This window comes from Trichechus manatus, unplaced genomic scaffold, assembly GCF_000243295.1.
Source record: "Trichechus manatus latirostris isolate Lorelei unplaced genomic scaffold, TriManLat1.0 scaffold00024, whole genome shotgun sequence".
NCBI classification, from domain to species: domain Eukaryota; kingdom Metazoa; phylum Chordata; class Mammalia; order Sirenia; family Trichechidae; genus Trichechus; species Trichechus manatus.
Genome location: NW_004443960.1, coordinates 604,872 through 615,447, shown reverse-complemented (window position 1 = coordinate 615,447; position 10,576 = coordinate 604,872). Strand labels below are relative to the sequence as shown.

Genomic DNA, 10,576 nt, shown 5'->3' with positions numbered 1-10,576 from the left:
GGGTCTCAGGGCTAGTGTGGGGAGAGCTGCAGGGGCCTCAGGGCCGGCGGGGGAGCTGCGGGGGCCTCAGGGCCGGCGGGGGGATCTGCAGGGTCTCAGGGCTAGTGTGGGGAGAGCTGCAGGGGCCTCAGGGCCGGCGGGGGAGCTGCGGGCTCTCAGAGCCAGTGTGGGGAGAGCTGCAGGGGCCTCAGGGCCGGCGTGGGGAGCTGTAGGGTCTCAGGGTCAGGTCTGCACGGGGTCTCCATGAGGTTTTGTACTTCGGTGTGTATGGGTTTATCCTAACACTGTGGCCATGCTCCAACTGTGGGGGCAGCTGGCCTCCGAGGTGCTGGTGCCCCACAGTGTGAGAGGCCTGTGTGTCCTGTCTGCACCAGCAGTGCCCGTCCTGGACCAGCGCCCCATCCTGCCACTGCAATGCCCACAACAAGAGCAAGTACTGGAAGGATGAGCGGAGCCGCACCCTGGCAGGCATCCTCGTCACCTTCAACCTGGAGCTCATGGAGATCGACGCAGACCTGCGACGTGGAGGTGAGTTCCTCAGGAGCCCGGGTCTCGGGAGCCCAGCTTAGAAGGTGCCACAGCTTCCCCATCTCGCCCCCTTGCAGGAGAGCATCTGCTGCTGTTTACACAGGAGCTCGCCGCGGCCTACACCCGCTACCTCAAGGGAGAGACCCCACCAAGCTCGCAGGCCTGCTGCGCGTGCCGGTTGAGGCCCAACGTGGGACGGTGCTACATCTGCCGGCGCCGGCGTCGGAACAAGGAACCTGTGTACCGGTGAGTGCCAGGGCATGGGGGCTGGGCAACACGAGGCGCCGTTCATGGTTAGCTCCTAAAAGGGCTCCCACTGCGGCTTCCTAGGGCCGCCCCCCACCCCCCACCCCCTACATGCCCCTCAAGGTCATGGAGGGCGTGAGGTCTGTGCCCTGGTGAGAGACCGGCCGGGCTTGAGATAGTCTAAGCTACAGAAGAGGCTTTGCAGGGCTTTGTCAGACTTTGTTGTTAAATGTTTTCTTTTTTTTTGTTTTTTTAGCGTTTCATTAAAAATTAGTTAAACGTGCAGAGAAGGTTGTATGTGAGCGCCATGTGTCCACTCAGACGCCCTGTTGGCGTCCCGCTTTGGGCCCCCAGGCTGGCTTCATGCTGTGGTGGGGTCGGGATCCTTTGGGTGGATGTGACAGAAGGTGGTTCTGATGGACTGGCCTTGGACGGGCTCCATGAGCAAGAGTCTGCTTTCCTGGGGCTTGGTGGTTTCTAGAACCTTCCTGGTGGACTCCTCTGACCGCCCAACCGCCCACAAGTGTTGGGGAGACTGAGAGTCCTTGGCCCTGAGGCAGCGTCAAGGCCTGTGTGGTCTGTCCCACGTGCCCATTCTTCGGGTCGCTCTTCTGGAGGCGGGTGCAGCGAGGACCACCGAGGTGGGCTCTGAGCTCCTCACCACCGGCCGCGGCACGCAGCCCCCTCCAGCCTCTGTGGAATCTGCGGCTGCGTTCCCGTTGGAAAGAGCTCTGACCTTTTGCCCTCGGTGTCCCTTGGCGAACCTAGTGATGCAGACGGGTGTGGTGTCCAATTTTTTTGTTGTTGTTGTTTTGTTTTGTAGGTATTCGGAGATTTTCAATTTGGTGTCCTCGTTTATAAGTCAGGCCGAGAAAGAGACTCCAAAGACGTCGGCCATCATGTTGCTGGGAGCCGTGAGGGAGATCGCGCTGCACAAGGATCCCGCATTGCAAGTCTGGGGCTCTCGTCGGGTCTGGGGGCCCCGAGGCCTGATCTCCGGGTCTGTGGGCTAAGATCGTTCTGAGCTACCTGTAAGGGTGACCTGAGCGTGTCCTCTTACAGGCGTTGGGAGAACATGGGGACCACCGAGTCTCTGAAGCTGGCAGTGCCCCTGCTCATGGCCAGGTGCGCGGGGCTCTCCCAGATGGTGCTGGGAGCCACGGGGCAAGGGGCATTGTTCAGAGAGGAGCAGCAGTCCCGAGCCTGTGAGGACCAAGGGGGGTTGTGTGGGAGTTGGGGGGGTGCACAGCAGGGGGCTCGGAGGCCGTGCCTAGGATGCAGGTGGTCGAGCGCTCAGTTCCTGACGAGCGGACCTCATCCAGGGCGCGTGTCTGTCCTTGAGGGCTCCTGGAGGCTGTGTCACCGCCTGCCGTGTGCACCCGCACTGCAGGAAGCGCACGTGTGTGCGTTTATAGAATGCGTATGCACACGTGTGCCGTGTGCAGAGCTGCGTTCGCGGGACCCCTAGCCTCTCCCTGCTGGGTGCCAGGGTCGGTCACTGAGGGCCTCCCGCTGGCGTCCTGTCCTCTCCCACTCTGGTAAAGGCCCCGTTGTCGTGACCTCCACGCCCTGGGCCCCCCGTGCACGCAGGGGCAGAGCATGACCAGGGGGTGTCCTGGCGTCTTTTAGTGGAGGTCCTCCCGTGCTCTGATCCCGCCCTCGTGGTCTCGGGTGAGCCAGGTGACCCCGTGGGATGGAAGTCCCGCCGACACCGCCCCTCGCCCCTCGGACTCCTGTGATGGCCACTGTTCCCCCAGGATGACGCAGCTGCTGCAGAGGACGCTGGTGCTCGGTGACCTGCCCCAGCCACTGTGCCAGAAGTTCACCCGCTTCTTCCAGGCCGTGCCGCTGCCCCCGTACTGCTTCGGCTTCACGAACTGGTGAGCACCGCCACGCGCACCTGCACACCACGTCGTTCAGAGAGACGGGGTGGCCCTGCCCCAAGCTGGGCACCAGGGCCTGAGCTGGTCAGATCCTGAAGGAGGGGCCGCAGTTCTACCCCCCTCGACCAGGGAAACAGCTTCATGGTGTCCACTCACCCACGTCGTTCTCTGGAGACGCTGGGAGCCCAGTGACAGAAAGGCCAAGCCACGGGCCTACCCTTTGGGTCGCGGGGGGGCAGGAAGTGCAGGTGGGCAGGGGGTGCAGGTGGGCAGGGGGTGGTGGTGCAGACGGCTGGTTGGCGAAGGACGTCCGGTCACCAGCCTGTGCCTAGCCCTCCTGGACCAGTGAGGGCGCCGATGACCCCAGCGAGGTGGGGGACGGCCCTGTGACCGCGGCCTGTGCGCCCTCAGTCTGAACGTGGCACCTTGGGACCACCGGCTGCTGACCACCGTGCTGAGAGGCCAGAACATCACCGGGCCCCGGAGGAGGAGCGGGAAGAAGGAGTTTCTCTGGGAAGTGTTCGCTGTTGTCAGAGCCAGAGTCGAGCGGCTGGAGGGCCTGGGCCAGTGAGTGACCCCCAGGCGAGCTGTCAGGTGGTCTGTGTCCGTCCCTCCTGCCAACCGCCTGCCACAGGGCCCTAGCCTCCCGGCCCAAACCTGGGCGCAGGCTCCTCTGTGGTCAGTGCCCGCGGTCGGGGACGGTGCATGTAGAATGTGGCCCGGCCGGTGTGCCATCCCGGTCCCTGTTGCCAAGGGACCTTCTTCCCGGGGTCTGAACCTGCCCTGGGCGTGGCTGTTCGGGCCTCTGCTGACCAGATGGCAAGGTCTCCAGGGTGCTTTGCGCTGGCTTTGGGGCTGTCCCAGACTCCGGGCTTCTGCTGAGCGGGCAAGGGGCGGGGCGGGGGAAGCGGTTAGGGCAGGGTTGAGGTTGGGTGGGTGCTGAGGGGCCAGGGCCAGGGGCGGTCCTGGTTGCCACGGTGACGAGTTTCTTTCCTCTGCTTCATGCTTAGATACAGAGAGCTTGTGCGCTACTTGAAGGCAGTGAAGTGTGAAGACAGTGTCGGGTGAGAACGCTTTTCTTACACGTGTGGTGGGTGGCGGCACGCCGTGCGTCTGCTCCATCTTAGCGGGCGGCAGCCTCTCAGTGCGGATGCTCGTGGTGGAGTGTGCGGTCCTCCGCACACCCTCAGCAAGAGCCGCCCTGCAGGCTGCGCGATCTCCGGGACAAGGTCCCCTTCTACCTGTGCAAGTGCGGGGACTTCACGGGTGCGGCCTACGCTCTGCTGTCTCCTGTCAACACGCTGGCCTGCTGCACTGCCTGCCGGCTCACGCCCGCCCACTTTGAGAGCTACCTGAAGATGCTCTGGACAGGCGGTGTTCCTGCGGGCAACGACATCCAGGACACTGGCCACTGGACGGTCAGCGTGGGTGAGGAGCCAGGGGCACTGGTCTCGCCTCGGAGGTGAGCTGTGTCTGTCTGTCATGCTGCTCCCCCCCAGCCACCTTCAGTTTCCCGCCACTACACACACAGACAGGGTGCCCGACCTGGGCTCCAGCCAGCTGGGAGGCAGATGAGGAGCCACACAGGCGCTTGGCTGGTGGTGTCGTGGCTCCGTGTCCCTGCGTCCCTGCGGGGTTTGTGGGCATGGCCCCTAGTGGGATACTGTCTCAGGTCTTGTCCGTCCCCAGGTGTGGCGGTGAAGCCCTGGATCCTCATGAAGCAGGCCCTGCGCATGCTGTTTGGGAACCAGGCCTTGTACCAGAACGTGAGTGCCGCAGGAGGGAGGGGTGCTGGCTCTGCTGAGGGACACGAGTGCGAAGGGGGTGCACGGGCTCTGCGTGACGGATGCGAGTGCGTGGCGGGTGGGCGGCCGGGGCCACATGCTGAACCGCCATGTTGCAGGCCCGCTGCTGGAGTGCCCTCCTCGCCCTGTGGGGCAGCAGCCCCGTCCTAGAGCAGAGCGGCCTGCTGACCATGCTGACGCTGCAGGCACCATCCTTCTCATTCCAGAAGGTAACCACAGTGGGCCTGTCCCAGCTGCGCTTGCACACGTGGGGTCCACCCTACTCTGCTCCTAGCCCGCCGGCTCCTCGTGACCTCCCTCCTGCCTTTGGGCTCACAGCAGCCATGGCGTCAGGGCCGCCTTCCTGACCTGCCCAGCGGCCCTACACTCGTCTCGCTCAGGGAGGGCACATTAGGGCCCAAGGACGCCTTCTACCTGCTCCCATAACCCCTCAGGCTGCCACTCGGGGCTTCCCGACACTCACTGTTGACTTTCAGCCAGATCACTGGGCAGCTCTGGGCATCACTTGGAAAATGGCCCTGTTTGCACGGTCCCCTCCCCCACACCCAGCCTGACCCACCTCCTTGGGGTCCTGGTTCCTGCAGCCCACAGCAGCTGACCCTCTGCGTGGCCGCCCACCTCAGGTGGTGTCTACGTCCATCCCACACCCAGCCCACCTCTCCCGGCCGCGCCCCCACCGGCAGGGCTGACACACGCTCCTTGCAGAAGGTGCTGCGTGCCTCCGATGCCATCCTCCAGGAGCTGAGGCTGCACGGGAATGCCACCCTGCCTGCGGACCTCTTCTTCGGCCCGGTGAGTTGGCGGAGCTGGGCAGGCTGGGCTAGCCATCCCTGTGTGGGCCGCTGGGTCACCTTCATTTCCCCAAGCAGTGCCCTGTGCTCCAGCCTCCTCCACCAGCTGTGCTGGCTTATTCTCTGTTGGCCACAGTCCCTGCTTGCTCTAACGGAGTGGGGTCAGGCCTCGCTCCCTTCTGTCCCCTCTCACGGACGCTGGTCTGGGCTTGTGCACAGGGAGGGCGGTGGGGCCCTGCAGGGTCCACCTGGCCCCGTGTCTCACTGCCTGCCCATCTGCCCCAGCTGGGCCTCGAGGCCTGCCTCCTGCTCTGCACCCAGGCTGCACGCGAGATGCTGGTCACCGAGTTCCCCTGGCTGACCTCACTGCTGGACATCGTTCTCGCCTTTGGGGTGAGACAGGCACACGCCCTGGTGCCGGCCGTGAGGGGGCGGCCAGGTGGGCAGCATACTTGGGGGCAGGCTCAGCCACATTGCCTCCTGCTGGGTCTTGTAGAAAAACCTCTGGGCGCTGAAAGTGTTTCTGGAAGGCGTGTCGAAGACCCCCGCCATCTACGAGGTCATCGGCATGATCTCGCGGGACTTGAGCTACCAGAAATACACGCTGCTACGCCTGTGAGTGAGCCCGCGGCCCACGCCGTCCGAGAGGGTGCGCGTGTATGTGTGCTAAAGTGAGCGTGTGGTTTGTGTGTGTACACGTGCGTGCTAGTGCACAGGTGTGTGTATATGTGTTGGCATGAGTGCGGGTGTATGTCTGGGGCGCTGGCGAGGACGTGGAGGCGGTCCCGGGTGCCCTCGAGCCACACTGTTCTGTTAGCGGAGGGGCCCAGGCCGACATGTGCTGAGCTGGCCATGCCCACAGGTGGCAGATCCTGGGCCCTGATTACGTGGGCGAGCTGCTGTGTCTGCTCCTGGGCTTCCGGAGCATTGACCTCCAGACTGTCGGCGTCCTCCTGACCCGCCTCATGGTGGAGAACCTCAGCCAGTGAGTGCCCACCATGCCCCAGACGGCCCAGCCACTTGTGGTCATGGTCCCGGAGCACCGCCGGCCGTTGATCATGGGGGGTGTCGGCGCTGCACGGGGCAGGGTGGGGTCGTGGCACCGAGCAGAGTCTCAAAGGCCACCCTGACCCTGCCAGGTGTCCTTGGGCAAAGTCGCTGGACCTTCACCGTCTCAAGGTGAGTGGCTGTCTGCACAGGAGGGGCCGGTTTCGGGTGTTGTGGGATGTCCCCTAGAGCTCAGCCTCCCACGTCGTCTTGGCCACCCCGGGCCATCGCCATCGCTCCTCCCGCAGGCCTTGCAGACACCGCACCTGGACCCCACCCACCTCCTGCAGTTGGGCGCCCTGGTGTCGGCTTTGGAAAACGTGTGACTCTGCTGCTGCTGGTGCCCTTGGAGGAGAGAGGGTTGGTGGCCCTGCCGTCGGGGCTCCCACCCTGTGGTTTCTGTGTGTGTTATTTTCCCTTCCTGACACTGGAAGGGCTGTGGCCTGGGTCATCCTGGCCGGGTGGCCGCCGGATTGCTCCCTGGTCTCCAGAGAGGAGAACGGCCGGCAGGGTGGGCTGAGGGGCCACGTGGGCACCAGGCCCCATCAGGCGCGCACAGGCGGGTTTTGTCTGAAGGCTCGGTGTCGGTGGGCCTGTCGTTTGGTGCAGGGACACCACCTACCCCCCATGGCGCCACGTCAGGAGGTGGGATGCAGGCTCTGCACGTTCTTGTTGGCGGGTCTCAGATGTAGGGCTCTGCTCAGCCGGGGCCCTGAGTGGGTGGAGTTTGGGCCCTGAGTGGGTGGAGTTTGGGCGGCTGGGGAGTTGGTTGGGGGCGCGTCACGGGGCCAGTTTGGACGCCCTGGGACAACCAGGGCGGGCGTGGTTCTCCCAACAAGGAAAGATGCAGCAGGAGCCCACGCTGCCCGTTCCCCTGAAGTTGTTTGTTGTGTTTTTTGCACACGTAAGTCTAAGACTTGAATTATTTTTGAAAATTATTTTCAAATTTTCAGAGATTACGCGAGAGAACTAATTTTTTATGAGCCTGTTTAACTCAGTGAAATAAAAGTTTTCTTTGGTGTTTTTCTAGTCCCCACGTTCGCCCGGCCAGCTTGTCTGCAGAGGGGGACGGTTGGTGCGTGCCCTTGGGCAGGGTCGCCAATGCTGGGCTGCAGTGGCTGCTGGGCCCCCTGTGGGGAGGGGACACCCTGAGGGCTGGCCGGGCAGGCGGCTCCCTCCCCACCAGCTGTATCCCTTTGCGGCAGTTGTGGCCTTGGGGGGTACACCCACAGAGTGCTGGGTGCCTCAGGCTTTCTGTGGGGGATGGAGGGGCAGGAGGGGGGCTGCGCCCCCACGGAGCCACCACAGAGCAAGGCCGGACCGGACCTGTACCACCTCCCAGCCCCTGCACATCCACGGACACACGGGCCCCACAATGAGCCAGGGACACAGGTGCTGGGGCCTAATCCTGTGAGGTCCCGGGGCGCCCTCTGCAGAAGGGGGTGTCACGTGACCACCTTCATCGTCCACAGTATCTGGGGGCCTGGTGTGCACATTTCTTAGGGCACCCTCCTCACAACCTCCTGAAGGGTCAGAGCACGCCCCCACCACCACCACCGCCGTTTGTAGGTACTCCTGGCTTTCCCCCCTCCCTGCCAGGGGCTCAGCCAGGCCATGGATGGGGCAGCAGCAGGCACAGGGTCTCCCTGCAGCCTGCCCGCCACCCACCATGCTGGGCCCACTGGCAATGGCCATCAAGCAAGTCAGGCACGCAGGGCCGGGCGCCAGTTTCTGGGCCACAGAAGAGACGATGTGTCCTCACCCGGCAACCCAGTTAGTGAAGCTAATTTCAGAATGGGGCCTCTGCTCTCCCGAGACCAGCTGGCGATGGCGGTTGGCGCGGTGCAGAGCCAGGTCCTCCAACAGCCTCTTCCCACGCAGGCTGCGGGGTGGGCGCACCTCCCAAGGCAGGTGCGGTCCTGGGCACCACGCACTCTGGTCACCTCGGGGCTGACCATGGAACCAGGACGGCGTGGCTCAGAGTGCGGGGTAGGACCCTGGCCTGTACTGAAGTGAAGTTCCATTGGCCCCCGCGTCTCCATCTGCAAGGCATGCGAGTGCTCAGCTCTCACACGAAGCAGAAGGGAGCAGCCTGTGACCCAGGGGTGGGGGTACCTGGGCCGCAGGCCTGCAACCAGCACAGAGGCCACACAGCCACTGTTAGGTCTTATATGCCCCCCAAGGTGGGGAGAGCAGCCCCCATGGTGCCACCAGTCCGGCATCACCACCCCAGCCAGGCTGGTGCTTCTCCCCCTGCCCCAGCACTGAGGCCAGGGGCTCAGTCCCCAGACTTGATCATGGCATGCACAGACGCAGAGAGGACTCCAGTGATCAAAGCAGCGCCGTCTCAGCCCCTCATGGAGACTGAGCAACCACCCAGCAGGGCTCCCTGCCCCGACCCGGGGGTCTTAGCTGTGCGGCCTCCCCACCCTCACTGCTTTGGAAGGAGGTTAGGAGACCATGCTCACTCCCTCCCCGGGAGATTGGCTTCCCCTGGGACCCTCAGTCCTAGAACCCTGGGGACACCGTCAGGCAGACCCTGGCCCGAGACCATGCCGTCCCACCACCCGCCCTGTCCTATCTGTGCTTCTGGACGGCCAGGTCTGTATCCACAGGGTGCCACGGTAACCATAGCGCAGTGTCCTGGGTCCTTGGCTGTCTGCTGTGTTGGGGCCATGTGGGCGGCACCACTGTCAGGGCCTCAGGGCTGTCGCCCTCCCCGTCCCCTGCTGTTCTGGGGTCCCACAGGAAGCCTGCCATGATGGGGGCGGCATCTGTGATTACGCTTGCTTGAGGCCAGGCAGGGCTGGGGGCCTTGGGATGATGGGCACCCATCCCAGAAGGGTGGGAGTCAGCACCACCATATGCCCAGCGGGAGCTGGCACCCTTGGGTTTAAGCTCCCCACCCCTGCCCCATAATCCGTAATAAAAAATAATCCCTAGTTACTGAGGTGCTCGTTCCAGGGTACCTCTGCCCTGTCACCACAAGTGGGGTGAAGAAAGGCTGGAGGTGGCATCATAGGGGCCTGGAGGCTGAGTGGGGTGGAGGGCTAGGCCCTGGGCAGGCTGGGCCATGGAGGCCCCGAGGGACTTCTTGTGATGTCACTGAGCCCACTCATCTGCCTTCTGGGTGGGGGCTGAGTGACCAGGGACAGGCCCAGGGGCCAGGTACTCAGCCCCAAAGGACCCTCTGCTGCAGCGTTGCTGCCTGGGGGCCCCCGCCCAGGATGCAGCCTGGCACGTGCGTCACGCGCGTCCCTTAGGCACAGCTCCCCTGAGAGCCAGCCGGGAGCAGGGACGGCGGGCAGCAGGGACTGTGTCTCAGGTGAGCCTGCTGGCATTGACGGGCTGCGAGGCCGGGTGGAGGGGTCATCAGAGCCCCAAGCAGAGCCCTCCTGATGCCCAAAGGCCACCAGGTGCCCCAGCACCCAGAGCAGCACGTTCTTGGGCCCCTGCTGGGAAGCCTTCTGGGCTGCCACCCGGCCCTCTGCACCTGGCTGTGCCAGCCAAGGGCGGGCTGGAGGTGTGGGCAGCCCCTCTAGACCCCAGGGCAGCCACCCAGGCTGCCTGCCCAGCCTGGAAGTGGGACCAGGTCCCCTTGAGGAAGAAGCCCACGTCCACGATAAGCTGGCTCCGGGAACAAGGGGCGCTCACTCCCAAGGGGCGAGGGGCCATCCCGGTCCCTGGGCACTGCACTAGCCTGGTGACCAGCACTGCCTCAGCCCAAAGGTGGGCAGCAGAGGGCAAGAGGCCCTGACCAGCTTTGGGTGACATGGGCTTGGAGGGAGGACTCAGCCGATGGCCCTCCACACCCAGGTGCCCCCACCCCATCAGAGGGAACCTCAGCCCCTGCTGCTCTGTGGGCTGCAGCACCCACCAGTGGGGAGATCCCTCGAAGGGGGCACACGTGCCAGGCAGGCTGAGTCCCCAGGGTCCCTGCAGGAGGGGAGAGTGGGCTGGGCGGGGCCAGGGCCCCAGGTGGCAGGGGTGGGCAGGGCGCTGCCAGGGTTCTGCCCGCCTCTGGAGCCTGGCCGCACTTCGCCATCGCTTTACTGGTACTCGGTCCTCCTGCCACCTGGCCCTCGCCCTCCCTAGCCCTCCGTCCGTGGTCACTTTCGCCCTTACGCTCGAGGCCCCCGTCCAAGGTAGGCCCCTTGTTCTGAAGTGGCCCTGGTCCTCGGACTGGCGCCAGTACCAACTCCGGAGACTGGACCCTGTCTGTCCCGGCCGCGCGCGGAGACGAGCCCGGGGACGCGCGGCGGGGGCGGTGGGCGCG

The 10,576-nt window shown here is 64.6% G+C and overlaps 1 protein-coding gene across 1 annotated transcript; it reads left to right on the top strand.

Moving 5' to 3' along the window:
- The first annotated feature begins 1,733 nt into the window (after nucleotides 1-1,733).
- On the top strand, nucleotides 1,734-7,280 carry LOC111820014 (uncharacterized). Its single transcript, XM_023728539.1, has 13 exons — nucleotides 1,734-1,899; nucleotides 2,532-2,654; nucleotides 3,069-3,224; nucleotides 3,668-3,721; nucleotides 3,865-4,119; nucleotides 4,330-4,423; nucleotides 4,561-4,671; nucleotides 5,168-5,254; nucleotides 5,539-5,646; nucleotides 5,750-5,868; nucleotides 6,116-6,194; nucleotides 6,236-6,432; nucleotides 6,549-7,280. The coding sequence occupies exons 1-13, from the start codon at nucleotides 1,850-1,852 to the stop codon at nucleotides 7,036-7,038; spliced, it is 1,923 nt and encodes a 640-aa protein (XP_023584307.1). The 5' UTR covers nucleotides 1,734-1,849; the 3' UTR covers nucleotides 7,039-7,280.
- The last annotated feature ends 3,296 nt before the right edge of the window (nucleotides 7,281-10,576 follow it).